This window comes from Cheilinus undulatus, linkage group 18, assembly GCF_018320785.1.
Source record: "Cheilinus undulatus linkage group 18, ASM1832078v1, whole genome shotgun sequence".
Taxonomy (NCBI): Eukaryota; Metazoa; Chordata; class Actinopteri; order Labriformes; family Labridae; genus Cheilinus; species Cheilinus undulatus.
The window spans coordinates 24,701,647-24,720,932 of NC_054882.1; the positions used below are offsets into that span (position 1 = coordinate 24,701,647).

Genomic DNA, 19,286 nt, shown 5'->3' on the forward strand with positions numbered 1-19,286 from the left:
AGTATTTATTTTAAAAGTGTAGTTTAACTATGTAGTGCAAACTAACACAGACACTTTAAAAGTGTTAAATTTAACTCTATATGAGTTTAACATAGCTCATCATAATTTCAGACCTTTCATATATGTTTGTGTTGTTTTCTTTGGTGTATAGTTTTGATTGTTGTATGTTTTACTGTTTAAGCAGATATCTGTGTTAAATATATGTTTTGTAAATCTCTGTCTTGCAAATACCTGTCACGTTGCTAGGATTGGATTTAGTGATCTTCAGTTTTGTAAAACATCTGTCTTTCTGTTGGTTTTCTTACAGCTTTTACGGCGTGTTTGTGTCAGTTTGTACTGCTCAAAGGAAAATAAAAAGGTATCATAAACCATGAGTCTGAGAGTGATCCACTTCTACAGCTGTAGACGCTACACTGCTCTATAACTAACATATTTATTATGACCTGGCAGTAGTGTGTTGCTGATAAGTTGTGTTCTAGTTATAAAGAAAAAGAAAGATGTTTTTGATGGTAAGATGTCTCTGAGAGCAGAGGTCAACATTGCTTTGTGTGACTAATGCCTCTCTTGGAAACGAACACATTGCATCCATGTCAAACTGAAGCTTCTAAAACCTGTAAAACACTGTGTGTAAATAAAAGCACACATTTCAGTTTGACCACATAACAGCTTTATGGCCGGCCTTCGTCTGGACTTGCAGTGGACATGAAAGAGTGACCCTTGTTTTGTACTTTTTGGCCTGTACAATGCTCTGGGGGAGAGGGGGGGGAGTTGAGTTGGATGCAGAGAACCTGAACGCAACTTTGGCATCCGCTGCTGCTCCAAACAGTAAAGCTATGCAGGAATTCACCAAGGCCGAGCACACAGGTGTGCTCTCCGGGAGCTTCCCTCCTCTTCAGCGGGCATCTGAGGGAGGGAAGCAATTCAATGTTGCACAGACACGTTCAAAGGCATTCCAGCAATGTTTGTGTTTGATGCATAAATTTAGAGCAGTAAACAACACCCACTATCATTGTGTTGCTTTGAGATAGTTGTGAGAGAAGCAGCAGAGTGACTTTAACAAACCACAAGAATGACTAGAATCTTCAGCATCAAGCTGTAGTCAAAGAACCACACTACAAGCAGAACCAAACAAAGTTACATTTGATGGAATAACATGCAAACTGGTGCAGAAATGTGTCCCCTCTTTGTCCCAACATCAGGTTCCCACAAAAGCGAGGACGTTCAGGCTTTTATAGATGACACTGAGCCGATACTGAGACACAAACGCAGAGGATGGAGAGGCAGTTTGGGACTCATAAACAGAGAGGTTTAAGTTTAAGTGTGCGACACACACCAAGGAGATAAAACAGCCCAGAGCTCTTCAGTGTAGAGAGTGACATCATAAAATAGAGCGGCAGTAACAAGAGGGGAAGCATAAAGGACGATCTATTAATGGGACTGGGTTCATGGGAGAGAGGCAGGGGGAGAAGGTTTACTCCACACAAGTATCCTCAGGGAGTAATGACAAGCTCAAGATGGCACATTTCACCATGCAGTAAATCTCTGCTGATCTGAATATGAATTAATTACCTCATTTAGCTTTTTTTCACACACGGGTGACCTCCAAAGTAAATGTGTTCGCTGTAAGAGTTCATAAGAGGGGAAAATGCCAAAGAAATCATAAGTGTATCAGAAAATGGTCTAAATTTCCATCTTTGCAGATGTGTTAAAGGTTCAAGGCACAAACACTACACTTTTACAACACTGAAGAGACTTTTACAGCATTGTTTATCCGGTCAAAACATGAGAGGAGCAGTCCAGTATCAAACAGCACAAAAGGGATGATAGGCAAAAGATGAGCCAAGCCATTAAAAACAAGCAAAACAACTTTCATGAGTGTTTCAGTCATCTCAAATGCTTTCCAAAAGTGGCCCAATCTTTGCACAAAGCCTCACCTGCAAATCAAAAACAAACCAGACTGCTTCTGTATTTTAAATTGTGTCTTACTGAAGAAACTCCACACAGCTTTGGCTGACCTTTTCAGTGTTCTGCCTATTGGCAAATTCAGTGACACAGTTTTCCACAAGGATAAAAGCAACTATCTGGCCACTCTTTCTAATGCATCGCTTGTTATTTCCCTTAAAATGTCAGCTGGCAAATTGCAAAACCAAGTCACTCAGTAACAGCAGAAATGCTGCTCCTTTCTCACTCTAATCCTCCATTCATACGTGCCTTGATGCAAATATCAGGGTTAGAGATGTCTACTAGACAATACTATGTTAATAGTGATGATTTAGTGGTTTAGTGGCATGATAAGAGGCATGTTAGAGCCTGCTATAAAGCACCAAAGCAGCAGGATTTCAAAAGAAACAGCATGCATTTTGTCAGAGCTAAATAGGGCTCTTATTCTCATTATTTTCACCCTTAAGCTAAGCCGACTGAGTACCAGAGAAATGGCACTGGCCAGTCACCTTCTCCATCACCTTCTCCATTAACTAGACCACCAGCAGCAGGCCTGTGTGTAGGAATGAGGATAAAACACCGGCTGTAATAATGCAATCATAAATTGGTAGCAGTTAAGTTCAAAAAGATGGATGACTTCTGCAGCAAAGTGGAAAGATGGAGGGACCGTGAATGTGCTTCATCTCCTTCTTTTTCCTCTGGTACTTACACGCACGTTCACACACCATCAACACACACACACTCATCCTCGCTCCCAGAGCTGGACGCTCAAGCATGAAATGAACATGAGCGGCGTGAACTTTGACTGGCATTTTCACACCACGCAGAGATTTATAGAGCACTATATACGTATCAGAATGAGCTCTTGACCATAAAGAATAGACCCACGTATAGCTGCTGAGACCAGTAAGACAACTTAACACAGGCCATCTACCAATCACAACACAAGCCATCGCAATCCATCCGCTATTACACAAACACAAATAGAATCACTCTGGGATGCATGCATACTGTCAGCAGGACATATATATAGAAATATGACATGAAAGCACAACAATGCTCTCACACAGCAGCTGCATGGTTTACTACTGCTGGTCACTGAGAGGCTCCTGTGCAAAAGGACATAAGCATTCAAATTTCAAAGATTAGTTACAAATCAATGTAAAGGTTTGAGATTTTGTTTTAATTGAAGAAATATTACAGCAAATAATTATTTTAGCAGCAAACTGCAGTTCTTGGGAAACTGTATTACCCTATACACATTTGTCAAATACTTTTTGGGGGTTATAATAAACTGTAATTACCGTTATCATGATACTCCCACTGTGCCAACATTTTCTCTGGACAACAGATCAGAGTTTGTCCGATGGATGACCTTTCATGCCTAAAGAATGTTCTTTAAATCAGCAGTTAGGTGTAAATAAGATAGCTGATGTCAACATTAAGTCAGTGCATCACTGCATCCCAAGTACTTCCTTATTTTCCCGCACCTTGTAGCATCGAAAGCAAGCAAGGACACTGCATGGTGGAGAAAAGGAGAATGATTCTCAAGTTATTCCTACAAATGCCAGGGACTCTAAAATAATTGAAACATAAGCAATTACTCATTTTCATTTCAGTCAGGATGACTTTGAAGCACACATGATTTATGGTCACAGTTTTCTCTTTATTAGCAGTTAATATCTTTTTGCTGTTATTTATGCGTGGCTGTTCTGGGGTCCCCCTGCCCTCCCACAAGCCTATGTAGAAAACATCAAGCAGGAACAACACACGTTCCTGCTCCTCCTGTGCTAACAAGAAAAGTCTGAGGCAGGTAGGGAAGCAGAGCAGGCATCAGTGACAACAGAATGACACTGATTAAGTCAGATAAGCATAAAGGAGGAGCTAGGGTGGAGGAAGGTTGTAAAAGGCAGCTTTGCCGAGAGAGCAGCAAAGCACAGTCAGGTTAGAGCATGTTAAAAATGGCAAATAGCATGCTTTAAGCAAATCAGCTGGCTGTCAGCTGATCAGAATTATATGGCAGCACTTCGCGGCCTGCCTGAACTAAAGGTATATGCTCTATTTTATCCATGGGTCACAAAAAAAACAAAACAAAAAAACCTGATAACTCCCCTGGTTATGTTTCCCACAATCTAACACCAAACAGGACATCAAAAAGTTAAAAGTCACATCAGCAACCAGACAGTGAAGCAGGAAAACGGCTGCTTCAGTATGCAATGGATATATTAAACAATCTAGCTGGCATGTGAGGTTAGGTGTAGATCGAAGTAGAGATAAATTAGTAAATTTTTCCATTACATTTTGCAGTTAACCAGAGAAGGGACTCCTACATGACGTTACAACTAGGGCTGACAGCTTCAACTCGATTGGTCAATTGTTTGGTCGAAAAGCTTTTGTTAGACCAAGATCACTCTGGTTGGTGAGTCACCCACCCCCCTCCCCCAAGACGATGGTCAGGAGGCAGACGCGTAGTGTGCAGCTGGCTGATAGAGAGATGTGCTGCAGGGGACGAAGAGCAATGCTGCTCTAGGAATTACAGGTAGAGAAGCACAAAAAGATAGCAGAGTGGGATATTTTCTGATATTTTACAGCACTAACGCTCAGAAACAGCACATAAACTCATTACAAAGTTGCAGGCTGTTTGTATTGAAGTGGCGCTCCTGAGTGTCTCTGTTCTGCCTTCCCTCACTGCATCAACTCCCGTCTCCCGCAGTCAGTTTAATTCACCTGTTGGTAAATAGGCCGTGTAGTATCATCTCTTTTTATAATCTCCTTAAAGTGTTCACGTTAGCGTTAGCTTCTCTTACAGACAGGCAGAAAGCAGAGGACATAAAAGGCGATGTCTGCTGGTCATTAAGTCCCGACGAGCGAACTTTTTTCCTCTCACCTCCGTAAATAAACGCTGCATGCTGTCTGCTTTATGCTCATAAATGACAGGGCGCAGGTTAGATCAAGTGATCCTGTGATTAGTTACCATTATAAATGAATGAAAAACGATGATCTGAGATTATCTTGTAGACTGTATGAGTTTAAAGAGATACCGCGCCAGGGTCACGGAGATCAAAGGCAGGTGCACGCTGATCGTCTCTTAATTAATTATATTTTTAGTAAGACCTGATGAGCCTAAAAGATATATTAATGCTTCAAAAGGCTTGTTACGATCATTTAAGGATCATTTAGAGTACCAAGCAGGTGCAGTGAAGAACCTGTATGGATTAAACAGGTCCCCAACGAGCTGATTTTTTAAATGTATTTTTCTTCTTGTTTTTTGTTTTGTTTTGGTTTTGTTTTTGGTTTTTTTTACCTGAATGACCAACTGATTGGTTGGTGGCTGGGCGCAATTTTGGTCTACCAAGTTTTTCTTTGGTTGACTACAGCCTTAGTTACAACATGTGAACTTCATATACAAATGAACCACTGTTTGTAATACATTTAACATATTACCTTAAGGCAGTGACAGTGAGCCAGTGTTGACACTGTGCGGTGCAAATGACCACAAGTGTAATAAATACATACATTAGTTATAATTTAGACTGAAGAGAAGTTTGAAAACACTTTCACGATGAACATTTCTTTATCATTTCATAATTATTTATGGCAGTTTCTCTGATTGAACTTTAAAATTTCAAACAAATCTACATTATGCATTGTTTTTTTACCATTATCTAGCAGTATAAATGTGAATATTACTAGTGAAACGATTAAACTTCACCATATTTCACTGCTTGAAAGAGGAAAAAAATCCTGTTAAAAGCAAACAGTTAAAGTGATTTGCTCCTGGCATTTTGACAATGGCTGTTGAGAGAGGGAGGTTGCTCCCTCCGAGTAAACATTTATCACAGCTTTTATAAACCTGCTTCCCTAACATCAGCCAAAGAGCAGAGCAAACAAGGCAATGTCAAGTCCAACTTCGACACCATACTCCACTGATCCGCTGTTTGCTGTGAGCAAGAGAGCCACGCCCAAACAGCCCGGAGTTTGCTGTCTGCACATCCATCTTGGCAAGGATACACAGTGCTGGCATTCTCTTTCAGCACTTTGCTATAAGCCAGGGCGATTTGTCTACTACCACAAGGCCTGCTGTCAATTGAGGCGTTTTATGGAGCCAGCAGGAGATTACCTCCAACTCAGTGCGCCTCAGTGTCTGTGTACCAGCTTGAAAATTTATCTCAGCTACTATGTTTTTTCCAATACTCAAACTCAATAATGGACTGCAGTCTGTCTGGATTGTGCTCGTCTCACTTCACCATGACATATGGAGCTGGGCTGCAGGAGCCCAGAGACCGCATAAAACAAACATATACATATATACACACACACTTCTGCCCACCCTAAATTAAAAAGTCAAACTGATTAATTCTCACTGCTTGCATTTCTTGTTGCATTTGCGTTCTTTGCTCATTGGCATTTGTGCCTTCTATCTCCGTTCTCATGCTCTACAGACCCGTGCTGTGCTGTAACCCATCACCCTGTCAGCCCAGACGGCACATCCATTGTTTCATTTCAGTCTGGCTCATTGTAACACAAGATCCCTCAGTAAATAGCAGCAAACCCATTCAGACAAGTGCTATTATGCATGGCAATCATTTTTCAAACACACAAACAAAAGAGAAACAACTAAAGAACACAGGTGTTGTCACAATCTCAGCATTTCCTGGTGCTACAATTAAATACATGTTTAAATGATTGTTAAAGGATTAAAGTCAGATCCAGGCCTCAGTTTTTAATACCTGACTGAGTCATGTCTATATCAAAACAGTCAGTTACAAAAGAGGATGGACTATGACAGCAATAGACATGGTAATTCTGGCTTAAGGCTGTCAATATTTATCTACAGTCCTATTCAAATTTAATTTATTATTTTTTACTGATTTCAAGTTATATTCAAATATTTCTATACATTTCTTATTAATATGTATGTAAAATGTCCAGTTGCTTTAATCACTGTGTAGTTACACATTTTTCCACTGGAGGACCCTCAAATATTACATTACAGATTGCAATGAAGAAATAATGAGCTGAAAGCAAAAGTAGTTAATGTTAATTTTTATGTACTTTTTTAGTGCAAACACAGCCACCTGCACCATTCAGATGCCTTCAACAGGTATTCTGGTACTGATGGTCAACTTTAAAACAAATGGGTTAGAAATTAAATGTCAAACAAAAACAAAATACATTGCGGCACTTACGGCGGTGATGACATCATATTTATTATGAATAAAACATTATAAAGATGTTGGTACTATCTTGTTCCTACATGTTTATACCTAAAATCACAAGGCAATCCACGTCTTCTGAATCAAGAAAAGAGCGTTTTTTTGTTCACTTGCCGTGGAGAAAACCCTCTCCACCCTGATGGAGGTGCCCGGGATGCACAGGTAAAGGCATGCCAGCTGGGACAGGAGAGGATACCTGGAACGTTTTCCACCACGACAGCGAGTTACTGTCGGTTGGCAGCGTGGTTTTACTCTTGTACATCAGCATCATCAGCAAAGCCTTACTTGCCAAATCACCACCAGTTCATGTACCACCTTGGCAATAAACATCCCCAATGGCGGCCACTGGCGCCTTTGTGTTTTGAAGTGAAAACTTTATTGTTCATCATGGCACGTGTCATGTGACCAAACATTTGGTTCTTACACCTACATTTGGGTGAAGCAGAGGCCAAGGAGAGACTCGAGAGCGATTATAAACAGCAACAATATTTAAATACTCAAATTATATTTGAACTACGAAATTTGTTCCAACAGCCTTATTCTGGTTTTACCATCTCTAAACAACCACACAGCAAATCAATCAAATGCTATAGCCAGCCTGTTACTAAGTAGCCCTACTGATCTGAGTTTGGGAAAATATATATTTTTAATCAGTACACCCTCTAAAGCAACCACTCTCTAAGCCATAACATCCCCACTGTTCAGAACAAGGTTAGCCCTTTGCCCTACGTCAAAATTTTACTATAGGCAAGCAACCTAACTCTCTCCTGGTGTTGCGTCCAGCACTCAGTTTTCCATGTCTGACCCTGAGGGGGTCACGAAGTACGAACAAAATGTTCTCCAAAATCAAAGAAGATCTCAGGGGGGCTGAGGCCTTGTCTGCCCTGAGGATGCCAAAATTAGATTTGCACATATTAAGCTGAATGATGATAAAACACTTAATGAATCATTTATACAATTGTCTTCTGGTCAGAAAAACATATGTAGAGCCATTTTCTTAGGGATTTTGCAATGAAACAGAAATGGATGTTGATGTTCAAAATTTATTTGTGGGTCTTAGGGGGGTCTTAGCCTCTTTCTTCACTATAAGTTGGGGTGAGGATGGGGGGGCTCCAAGGAAAAATGGTTGTGAATCATGGTCCTATATCATTCAGGGGATGACCTTAATTGCTTATAAACGACAGAAAGTGAGACAGAGAGCCTGTGATGTGGACGTTTGTGTCACTGCAGACAGGAACTGCACAAATAAATCCAATATAAAAAACACAAGGACATTTTTTGTAAATATCTAAATGTTTTTACACAATTTGCTCCCCTGGAGATTGGAGAGCAAGTTTGTGCAAAAAAAGTTGTCTTGAGCAAGGTCAGCTGTTTTACCCTGCTTTACAATTTTACAATATCATTTGACAGACACTTTTGTCCAAACATCTGAGAGTAAGTGCAACACAAGTAAAGATCTAGACAGGCAGAAACAACATCAGCAAGTGCTGAAAAATGCTTCAAGTCTGATCAGACACAGGTGCGACCAAGTGCGAGAGGCAATGCACATGGTGTACAGAAGCAGGGTTTGTTTTGTTTTGTTTGTTTTCTTAAAACTTTAAACTTCAACAATGGAACAGCAAGTCATCCAAATGAGACTTCTCATCATCAACAATTACACCGTTTTCTCAAACATGTATTGCACTATTTTACCAAGAGCTGAGTCGCTCACAACGAGCTGGGCGTAAAACTTTCATAAGCTGAGTGGGACAGTGCAAGCCAACTATATTTGGGAAAGCCATTCTACCACTGGGGACAGGAGAGAAGAGTGCACAGTGTCTCTGAAAGAGCTGAGTCTTTAGATTAGAAAGGGGCCCTGCAGAGCCCTGGGTAATTCATTCAACCATCAAGAGACAACAGAAAGATCTAAGATTTTTATGCTAATAAAGTCTCCCAGTTGTAGCATCAAACAGTATTTTATAAATATCCTCAAACTTTTAGTGAGCATTACTTTAAGATGTCCTAAAATGCCAATAAATAACAATAAAAATTTTAAATTGTGTAAAAAAAACCTGCTTTCCAATTAAGTCTGAATCATGTGTTACCAATTCTTTAAGACTACATCTCTTTTAAAATGCAACAAGAAACTCCAGGCCAACATTTAAAGGATTTAAGGAAAGCTACAACCTTCAACCAAGCATGAAGTCTCATGGCTGGTAGCTTATTGCTTTTTCATCAGCTCATTATAAGGTAATGGTGCAGCTGCTCTCCTAAGTCCCACTTTGATTGAACGTCTTTACTGAATAGCTGTTAGGGATAATAGGTTGACTTTCCATATTTGACTTTAGTGAACAAGAGAGAAGCTGCAACCTTTACAATAACTGAGGGCAGCAGAGTGAACTCCCAGGTCTGAGCTGCTCTAAATAGCTCCCCTCACCTTGACAGGAAACTAAAGGAACATCTGGATGGCTCTCAGCAGATTTAAAAGTGGCATGCAGGAGTATCAGAACGGACCAGATGGCAAAAAGAGGGTACATTCAGGTAAACTCTGCATGTGTGCAAATGCCTGAACTCAGATATAGGTTGACCTCAGTGCATATGCCTCCATATGCAGATGATGTGATTGTGTGTGTGCTTAGAGAGAATCTACATCCCAGTCAGCTCCTGTTTCAGTCATGAGCACAGCGCAGACAAAGGAGTGAAAGTTCTTTCAAGGGGAAGAATTCCTCATCCTCCTCCGACAGATTCCTTCACTATCCCCCTGTTGAAAGGCGATGAGCATCAGGCGGGCTGCAGCTCAGTTTCCAACCAGATCCATCACCTTCGGCATCTGTGCACCCTGAATCCATTTCCTGCACTCTGCCTCGTGGCAATTTATCCGTCCAATTGCGATAAGTAGCAGACTGGGTAGCCACAATTGGGGTCAATCCACTTTCAGCTCGCCAAATTAAAGATGTAAAATGAAACTGAAGCAGATATAGTGAAGATGTGGCTCTCATTCCAGTGCTGCCTTAAGGTTGGAAAGTGAGACTTACTTTGAAAAGCAGGGCCAGATGATAATATCTGGAACCTGAAAGTGAATGAAAAACTGTTTACGCTCCACTATATAGAGGATCTATATCCACACTTAAAGCACCGAGGATTAAATGTGCAGCTTTTCTGTAGCTCATTTATGTTTATATACAAAAAGAGATCAGTGCATTTCAAATGATACAACCATATTCTAGTCCTATTTCTTTCTTTTACCGCTTCTCCATGCAGCTAGTCTATCTAAAAAGTCACTATAAAGTTGCAGGCTTAAACATTTGACCCCTATGTGTTTTACAATCCATAAATAAAGTTTAAAAGATTATAAAAAGATTATGAATCTTGGTTTGGTTACACAGCTTTCACACTTCCTGCAAGGAATTTATTTCAGACACTGGAAAAGTATGCCGGTGTATTACCCAGCCCTCATAGTAGGCATAAAAGCAGTGAACAAAATGCATGCTTCCATTTTTTCACACAAAGTGGTGGCTGTCTCTAAAAGAGAGGAGGAATGAAACCCTGAAGACTTGAGGTAAAGTGGCAGTGAACAGCTGTATGCTGCTGAGGCCCACAGATACGGTGCAGCACGGCAGCGCTATGACTGATGTCTGTGGTCTGTGCACCACTTGACACCAGATTATTACTCGGCAGTTTAATACAGCCACATGCCATAAAGCAGGAGTCACACTGCATGCAGGGAAGAAGCGAGGGGGACCGCTCGGTCTCCTGCCTCGTCTCTCATCTCCTCCTGGACTCTCTGGAGTACATGCACCGCTGAGCAGGCACACAACACACCGCAGAGCGCCTCAGGGGGCTCAGGTGCTTAGAGGTGAATAGAATAATATGGTCATGCTCTGTTTTAACTCCACGTTAGCTCAAGTTTCACAACCGGAGGGTCTTTTTTAACACAGCCTTTTTTTCCCATCTATCTGCCAGTCACTCCATCCTGTGTCGTCTGCCCTCCCGCAGAGAAAAATGGGTAGAGTACACCTGTTCCAGCCCAGGTCAGCCTCCTGAAACCCTAACCCACCACAAAGAGTGGAGGAACTGACAGAAAGTCAGAGGTCAATCAACAAAAAAGAGGTAACACTTCATCTAACTCGCCTGGGAAACAGTAGCTGGGGAGGTAGACCTGTAGCCACAAACCAGCACACACTTTTTCTCTGTGTCTCCTAACAATTGCTCTTAAACAGACATGTAAACACATTCTCATCTCAGCTCAGATAAACTGCCAAAGAAGCAATGTTACTCCTGGGAACTTGGAGGCAAAACACTAAATTTTGATAAGTATTTGGATTTATAAATGGCCAAGAAGGCACTAAGTGAGATAAGAAAAAATGGGATTAAAACAAATAACACATACATTTATTATCAAATTCTTAGTCGATGCAGCGGAAGCAGATGGCAATCTACATCTCAGTCTGGTTCTGCATGTGGTTTTCTATCTGCTAAGTGCTTTTCCATAACCTGAGTGATCATGGTGGTCATTTGGCCGAATTTATATAGCACACATGACTTTAATGAGTACTATATACACACTGTACCCTCAAACAATGCTTTTATGCACAGGATACAACTGTTGCACTGCATTCAGTCCATTTATGTAGTTTCTTAACCATTGAAGGAAAAAAACCTGATAAGACTTAAACTTTACTCTGCATTCAAAGAGGATCAAGGGTCAAACAAGGAACAAAGTGGTAACAAATCAAACATGAATCCAAATGAGTCATTTGTGAGAATTACTGTTCCCATAATTTATGAATCCAACATGAAAAAACTGGCAAAAGGCCTCATTGTACAAATTAATTCCTGCTGCAACATTCATCACACACACCATCCATAATAGACCCAGACACACTCTGCATACATCAGCCGTGTTGTTCTCCAGATTAACTGTTTGCTTGCTCATTCTCGTCCATCTACAGTTCAGCTTAATTTGCATAGAAAACTGGTAAGCTTCTCATACTAAATTCAGCTTTTATTGAAACAAAAGACCATCAGGAAGGTAAGACTTAACTACAACTGACCTCAACCTTTCACAGCTCAACTTAATCCACATCTCCAAGCCCTGGAAGCCCTGCAGGACGTTCTCTGTTAATCAGTCAGCGTACTCACAAGGTCTAACACTGCTTGTTTATTCATAGAGTTCAGTATTTATGAGCAGGTTTAACACTGTAGACTTATTCAGTAACCTACAGCCTCTGCAGCATACCAAACCAAACTGTTTCCTCTCACTGGCTTGACTTTAATATAATTCTTTTTTTCCAAAAATAAAGTTTTTTTAATCAGAAATTAAAGCCTTATTTACCAAACACTTTCCAGTAATTTCATCTAGAACAGTTCAGTACTTTGGTAAATGTGCCTGTTCAGTCTCCTCACAGAGGCTGATGAGAAAATTGATTTCACTCTTGTGTTTTTGGATAATTATGAAGCCAGCAGCTTTTGGCTTTTCTGAGCAATGATGGAGAAAATACCGCTGGCCTTTCAAGCTGTCATCTTAGGCTGATCCAGGAAATGACATCAAAATTTAGGGCTGCGTGAAACTTACATTTTCCATGCCTTTTCTATGCAAAGCTAAATCTTAAGATGTTTTCTTTATTATCAACAGTAAACCTCAGATCATTTACCATCACTATATTACCCCAAGAAAGAGGAATTAACATGCTTTTAACCAACTTTGCTGGGAATCACGTTAAAACCAGCGGTGCACATTTAACAGTTTGACTTTGAAAAGGACCAGCGTAGGGGTGACCAATTATCGGCCCGGCTGATTATTGAGGCCGATATTTGGCATTTGGCTGATCATCAGTATTAACATTTTATCTTACAGATAATTGATCAAATTAATTCACTAAAATGTGCACTACTTTGGCTGCATCGCTGGGTGTGGTTTCCCTGCTGGCTTTATTTTCACTCTCCTCAGTCTCACAAAATATCTTGCAGACAACACGATCTGATTGGCTGGGTCATAGGAGCACTAGCCAATCAACACTTAGTCCTGGGTGCCACTGACACAGTGAGCACATGGAATCACTTCCTGTTGACCTGCTGCTTCTGTGTTGCTCTGTGCCATTTCTCATACTGACAGAGCTAGGGATAAATTGTTTATTTTCTAACATGTTTTATCATGCAATTTTAATTTTGTTACATTTAGTACACTTTGCACTTCATAATAAAAGCATATCTGTTCCAAATATTGGTTACCCATCTCACAAATCAGTAACCGGTATCGGCACTGAAAAAAACATATCAGAAGACCTCCAGACTGGAGTGCTGTGCCACATATCACAAACCACCATCTTAAAAACTCAATAAATTACCCAGCATTAGTCCTGATGAACATTTATATAGCAGATAAGGTGTAGCTTGTGTTATTGAAACTACCTGACCATTAAAAATGTTGCTAACTAAAGCTCCTTTCTTTCTAATTGGTGATAATTCAACTAATTAGAAGCCCTTTTAATGTGTAAGTGTTTTTGAGGCATACTGGTGTGCCTTGAGGTACGCCTGGGTGTGCCATGGGAATCTGTGCTGCCATACCTTATTACTACAGCTAAACAAAAAGTTAACTTACTAAACATGTTTCAAAGAGGTTATTTTGTATGGATATGGATAGGGTGTGCCTTGAGATTTTGGCTTGATCTTAGGTGTGCCTTGGGCAAAAAAAGGGTTGAAAACCACAGGTGTAGACTATTTTGTTTACTTTGTAGAGTGTCAGGCTAGTTGTTATTTTTTGTTTGATGCTAATTAAAGAAAACTGTCTCTGTTTAAAAGAATAAAATGATTTTATCTTCTAAGATCTGGCAGTAAAGGAAGCTCATATTCTTCATTCTTGAACTACTTTGTACTCTTTGAACCTATAAACTTGATCAATATTCTATCTTGTTCAAACTTTATTAACATAATAAAGTATTTTAACTTCATCCTTCTATCTTTCTTATAGATGAACAAATACAGCTCAGACTAGCCTTAGGCAAAAACTAAAAATTCCTGAAAATCCAAGCCCTTATAAAATGTGAGAGGGGAGTTTGAACTGCTCCACAACGGCCATGGGGAAGGAATTATAACCTCACTGGTCACAAAGACTCAAGGCTTTAAACTCTTCATAAACCTAAATGTAATTTGTTGTACTGGAAATTTTCTACACCTTGTCAAGATATGTTCATCTTTTACAGTTCATCTCATCACCACCAACAAAAAAAATAAATATTAAGTATCCCCCCTCAGGGAACAGTCGAACAGAAACAGTTAACAGTTAGTACCTTTTATGAGCTCCAATTGAATCTCATCCATCTGTATGGTCCTGTCTGTGTCAACAGAGTAATTCAGGTAAAAGCCTAATTAGTGTTTTTGAAGTTGTGGTTTAAGTGATCGTCTTTCTTCATATTATACCTCACCTAGCCTCTCTGTCCAGCCACAATAAGCAGAGTCTACAATTATTGAGCCCAGACTGTCTGCTTCTCACTATTGAAGAAATTACTTACTGCAGGTTTTAATTATGCAAATGAAATAGGTGAATTCCCCTGATTATATCCAGTCAGGAGGCTGTCGGTAATGTCTCTGCTGTTACTACTAGTCCTTCAGGCAAAGGGGGCTTTTCCAGAAGTTACTTTAATGGTTTCTGAATAACAGAAATATGCGACTTAAAGTTTAGGGTGCAAGCTCAAGACCCATCCATTCACACCCGTTCACTCCACTTTCACACACTGATGGTGGAGGTTGCTATGTAGAGTGGTCAGTATCAACTAATCTTACTCATTAGCATTTAAATACTGCACAGATACTCTAGTTAAAGTTGACTTAAGTAGATGTAAAAGTACTAGTCTATAAATCTATCAAAGTAAAAGTAAAAGGTATTTCATTTAAAACGTACTTTAAGTACTAAGTAGCTAGCTAGTGAGGGCTTTCACAGTAAATGTGATATTTCCTTATTGGCAAGAACAACAAGAGAAAACATCTACAAACCATGTTGTTCAGGTAAAGTCACATCTCTTTAATATAGTTAAATACACAGCCAAATTGACAGTGTTATATGGAGTTACATCAACACTTTAAAAGTGGTAAATATTTTACAAAATGACAGAGCTGCAGTAACTCCTGAAAATCTGTGGCAAGTTGGGTCTCCTCTGGCAAGAACAAAGCAGAGTGAACCTCATAGCAAGGCAATGTGTATTGACGAAGAATACAAGTTATGCATACTTTTGGAGCATTTAAAGTGACGGGAGGGAACTATAACTTCACCCATGGTGCAGATGTGTCCCACATCAACAACACCAATGACCTAAGGAACACCTAATGACACCCTGACCCGAGGGCAATGCAATATGCGTCTAATGATAACTACGGTATGTTGTCACAATTCAGGGACTCTGTGATAAAATGTTTCATCTCTTAAGTTCTTTCCACCACTGTCTGACATCTTTATCCTATTTCTGTCTTCTTCTTTTTCCTTTTCTTCTTCTTCTCTCTTTGACCTGCTGTCAACTCTTTCTTTTGCCATATAATTTCTATTCATGTCACCCTAATTCATATCAAAAGTCCCACCGTGAGGACTCATGAAATAGAGACCAAAACTGTAAAAGGAAATCTGTTTCAAGGGCCATATTTTAAAATAAAATGAATCAATATTTAGACGACTGCCAGCATAACTGTAACACGAGTCAGGATGATGATATAATGCCAAACCAGTATTTTCTCCCATCCCTAATTTGCAGTTTAAGTTGATGTAGAAGTTGTCAAACATAAACCTAAGCCATCATGTGAGATTAAAGCATGACATTGTTTAAATGCATCCAGTGGTGGAGCAGATGGAGAAAAACTGACTTGCCTTTTTGATTTTTCTCATGCTTGTAAAATGGTTTCAGTGCAGTTTGAAACTATTGTCAAAACAAGTTAATTTCTTGCCGGAAACACTGTAAGCAGGTTCCTTTTGACCCAAACAGGAAAACACAAAAGCTGTCTGGGAGACTTCAGCAACTTTCCCCCCTAGTCTTCATGTACAAAAGTGCATTCACTGGACTCAAACACTCTTCCTTGAATTTTTATCCCCTCTGTACTACAACTGTACTCAAACAATAAGTCTACAGACAGGGGGGAGGGGGGGGTCGTGGAGGGATGTCTGGGGACCGAGCCGACTTCCTCTCCACAAAAAAATGGGACGGCAGGCGGATGGGGAGGGGAGGGGAAGTTGCGACCTCGGGTAAACAGTCTCGTTTTTTCCCATGACGACCGCAGACACAACACTGGCCGAACCCTAGCAGGTACTGTGAGCCCAGACACACCCACAGGGCCACCTGAGTGACCCCTTTGACCTTGTTCCCCCTGTGGAGGAAGCAATTTGGAAGCGATCATCCATGACTGCATCCATCCTATGAGGCCTTACAGGTGGGCAAAAACAATGGGTTTATTATCCCTCAGTTAAAGAAGCCCATATCTTAACCCCTTCACAATAAGAGCACCCTGCCATCATTGTTTGCCACCCCAGCATTAAGGCCCAATTTAGCTATCAACAAGTGCAAAATAGGGAGGAAAGGGGGCTGCTTCTGTCTGTGAGCACCTGGAGAAGGCTGCAAAGCACTTCTGGATGGTCCCACTGTAAAAGGGGGAGGTCAGTTCCCATGGTGGATAACTGCAATTAGGGGTTGGCTTCATGTGTTTACGGGATGGACTTACCTGATACCTGAACACAGATCTGATAGGCTCAGAACAAAGAAGAGACCACACATGCAGACGTCTCAAAAAGAGAGCCCAGGTGCTCCAAAAAAATGCCCCCTTGTCCTTCTTTTACCTCGACTTTAGTTGACGTGGGATTTGGGGTGAACCTTGAAGAGCCGTAACACAATCTGACTTTGGGATTCTCAACAAAGGAGCAAAGACTCAAAGGGGGCAAAATCCCGCCCCGCCACAATAAGAGCGGCAGGGCCTATATTTAACAGCGGTGGGAATTGTAGGAGCAGCCATACAGGAACACTTTCAATGCACAGTGAAGGTCGACTGGGACTTTGACTTCCTCTCAGCAGTCTCCAACATGAGCGGCTCGCTCATTTCAACTCCCCCAACTCCCCCCTTGCCCTCACTCCCCCACGCCCAACAGCAAAATAAAGAGATAAGCATTGTTTGGCCAAACAATGGGCCACTTTCAAACTTTCAAAAGCATCCATTTTCACATCCAAGGCCGGTATTTGAAGTCAAACATGCAATAAACAACTTTATAAGTGGATGGTGAGAGCTTTGTTGGTACAATAATAAAGTATGAAGATGACTGGATTCATAAATATGAGTTTGACAAACAGGTGCAGGTGAACAGAAAACACCTAATTGAACATTTTCATAAGCTTTACAGTAGCAATGTGACCTAGGTGAGAAAATAAAACTGCAGAAAAACTTAAAACATGGTCTGAATTAAAGGATTTTACACCAACCTTCAATGAGTTTTGGTCTGCCAGGGCAAGCGCCTGCTTCTTTAGCTCTGAGACTTTCTTCTGACATTGCTGGCAGAAGCCTCCTTTCTCCTCCGACTCGGAGATGGAAACCGACCCCGCACCCTCAGGCGGAGGCCGGCTACTGCAGCGCGGGTCCTCCACGGAGTGAAGTCTTTTCCTGGGGGTCACTGGAGACTCCCCGCTCGGACATCCCTCCACCTTAAACACAAGTTTAAACAAAAAATGGTTCAATTTTAACAACGGAGACGAGTGCGAAAGTGAAACTGTTAGTTTGTGTCATGACAACCTGTTTGAACAGAGCACCTGTCAAAGTGAGCAACAACTTTTAAGCTAGCTTAAAATGATGTAGCACACCTGCACGCGCCACTGTCTTAATTAATAAACCAGTCCAGGGAGACACTTACAGTGAACGCACGGTTGTTCTGGTCTCTTCCATCAGGAGCTGAGTCGCCCCCGAAGGAGCTCATTCTCCCAGATACAGGTAACACCTCCGGGATAACGTCTTCGACAATGTTAGAAAGTTTTCCCTATAAAATACGCGGAGCAGAGGAGCCATAGGCTGCACTGAAACCCGGACTGAAGGTGACCAGTCATCTGTCTGACACTATACTGGACCAGTAGCTGCTGGTCGAAGGCAACTGGTGACTGCGTGCCATAAGTTCACAGCAGAGGAGTTTTGGATACAGAAGGGCGCTGAGCCATGTGGAGGAGGCGGTGTTACTGCGGGAATGGGAGGGCTGGAGAAAACCTCTCATGCGCTCCGTGTAGGGACTATTTAAAACTTGGACCTTTAAAGCTCTCTGAACTGACTGGAAATACAGCCAGTAGGATATTTCACGAAATTAATCGACTTTCTCTCTGTAAATTTGGGGAAAAAAAGGTCTCGACTCCCGCTTTCTATCAGGTTTTCCCAACACTTTGTTAAGGCTGTATGATTCTTCAACTATAAAACAACCACGCCCATGACGTGATAAATCAGCAAATTAATTTGTTTTGGGTTTTATCTTTCATTTTTAACACATTTGTACGAAAATTGCACGTTTTCTCATTATTTAAAGTAGTTTTCTGTAGGCTCTGGTATGATTTAGGCAGAAGCACAACAAAAATTGGACAGTCATAGGTGTAGTGAGGGGGGGCTTACAGGGCTCAAGCCCTGAATATTTTCACATAAGCCCCGAATCTTTAAGGCTGGTGAAAAGTTTTATTTCTGCCTAATGTTGCGATTAAAAAGTACAAAAATTTGATTTTTGAATTTTAGAAATTTAATTTTAATTTTTGAACTTGTAAGAGCTTATACTACAATATGAAAAGTAGTTTTAACATCAAATTAGATGTACATTTGTGAAAATATATCTAAATCAAATGCCTAAAATTTGCTTTTGATTTTATTTTTAAAAATTAACAATGCCAATTGTAAAATTTTATGCTGCATTCATACTCTGGCCTTTCCATATTATGTAAATACTAACAAAGAAATATAAGATGGTTTCTGCCCTTTTTGGGAAGAAGAAGTGAACATTATTGGTCTTAAATACAGTGTAATTGGTTATGGAATAATGTGCACACTGTAAGAACAATTGCATTTAAAATAAATGACGTTAGCTGTAACAGATGCTTTTCTAAAATGGAAATGCATCATTTTTCCTCAAAGATGTATACTTCTGTTGGTGTTTCACATCTA

At 40.6% G+C, this 19,286-nt stretch overlaps 1 protein-coding gene across 3 annotated transcripts in view; it reads right to left on the reverse strand.

Moving 5' to 3' along the window:
- The window catches only part of kif26ab (kinesin family member 26Ab), a 100,678-nt gene extending 82,072 nt beyond the window's left edge, over positions 1-18,606 (reverse strand). Inside the window, exons 1-2 of one of the 3 annotated variants that reach the window (XM_041812566.1) lie at positions 18,010-18,606; positions 17,585-17,803 (exon numbers count right to left, since the gene is read on the reverse strand). In XM_041812566.1, the coding sequence (XP_041668500.1) occupies positions 17,585-17,803; positions 18,010-18,072 (282 nt within the window). In that variant the 5' untranslated portion in view covers positions 18,073-18,606. Of the gene's footprint in view, positions 1-17,584; positions 17,804-17,891; positions 17,928-18,009 lie in introns of those variants that run through there. The other 2 variants (XM_041812565.1, XM_041812567.1) reach the window with 2 other exon arrangements.
- Positions 18,607-19,286: the final 680 nt, after the last annotated feature.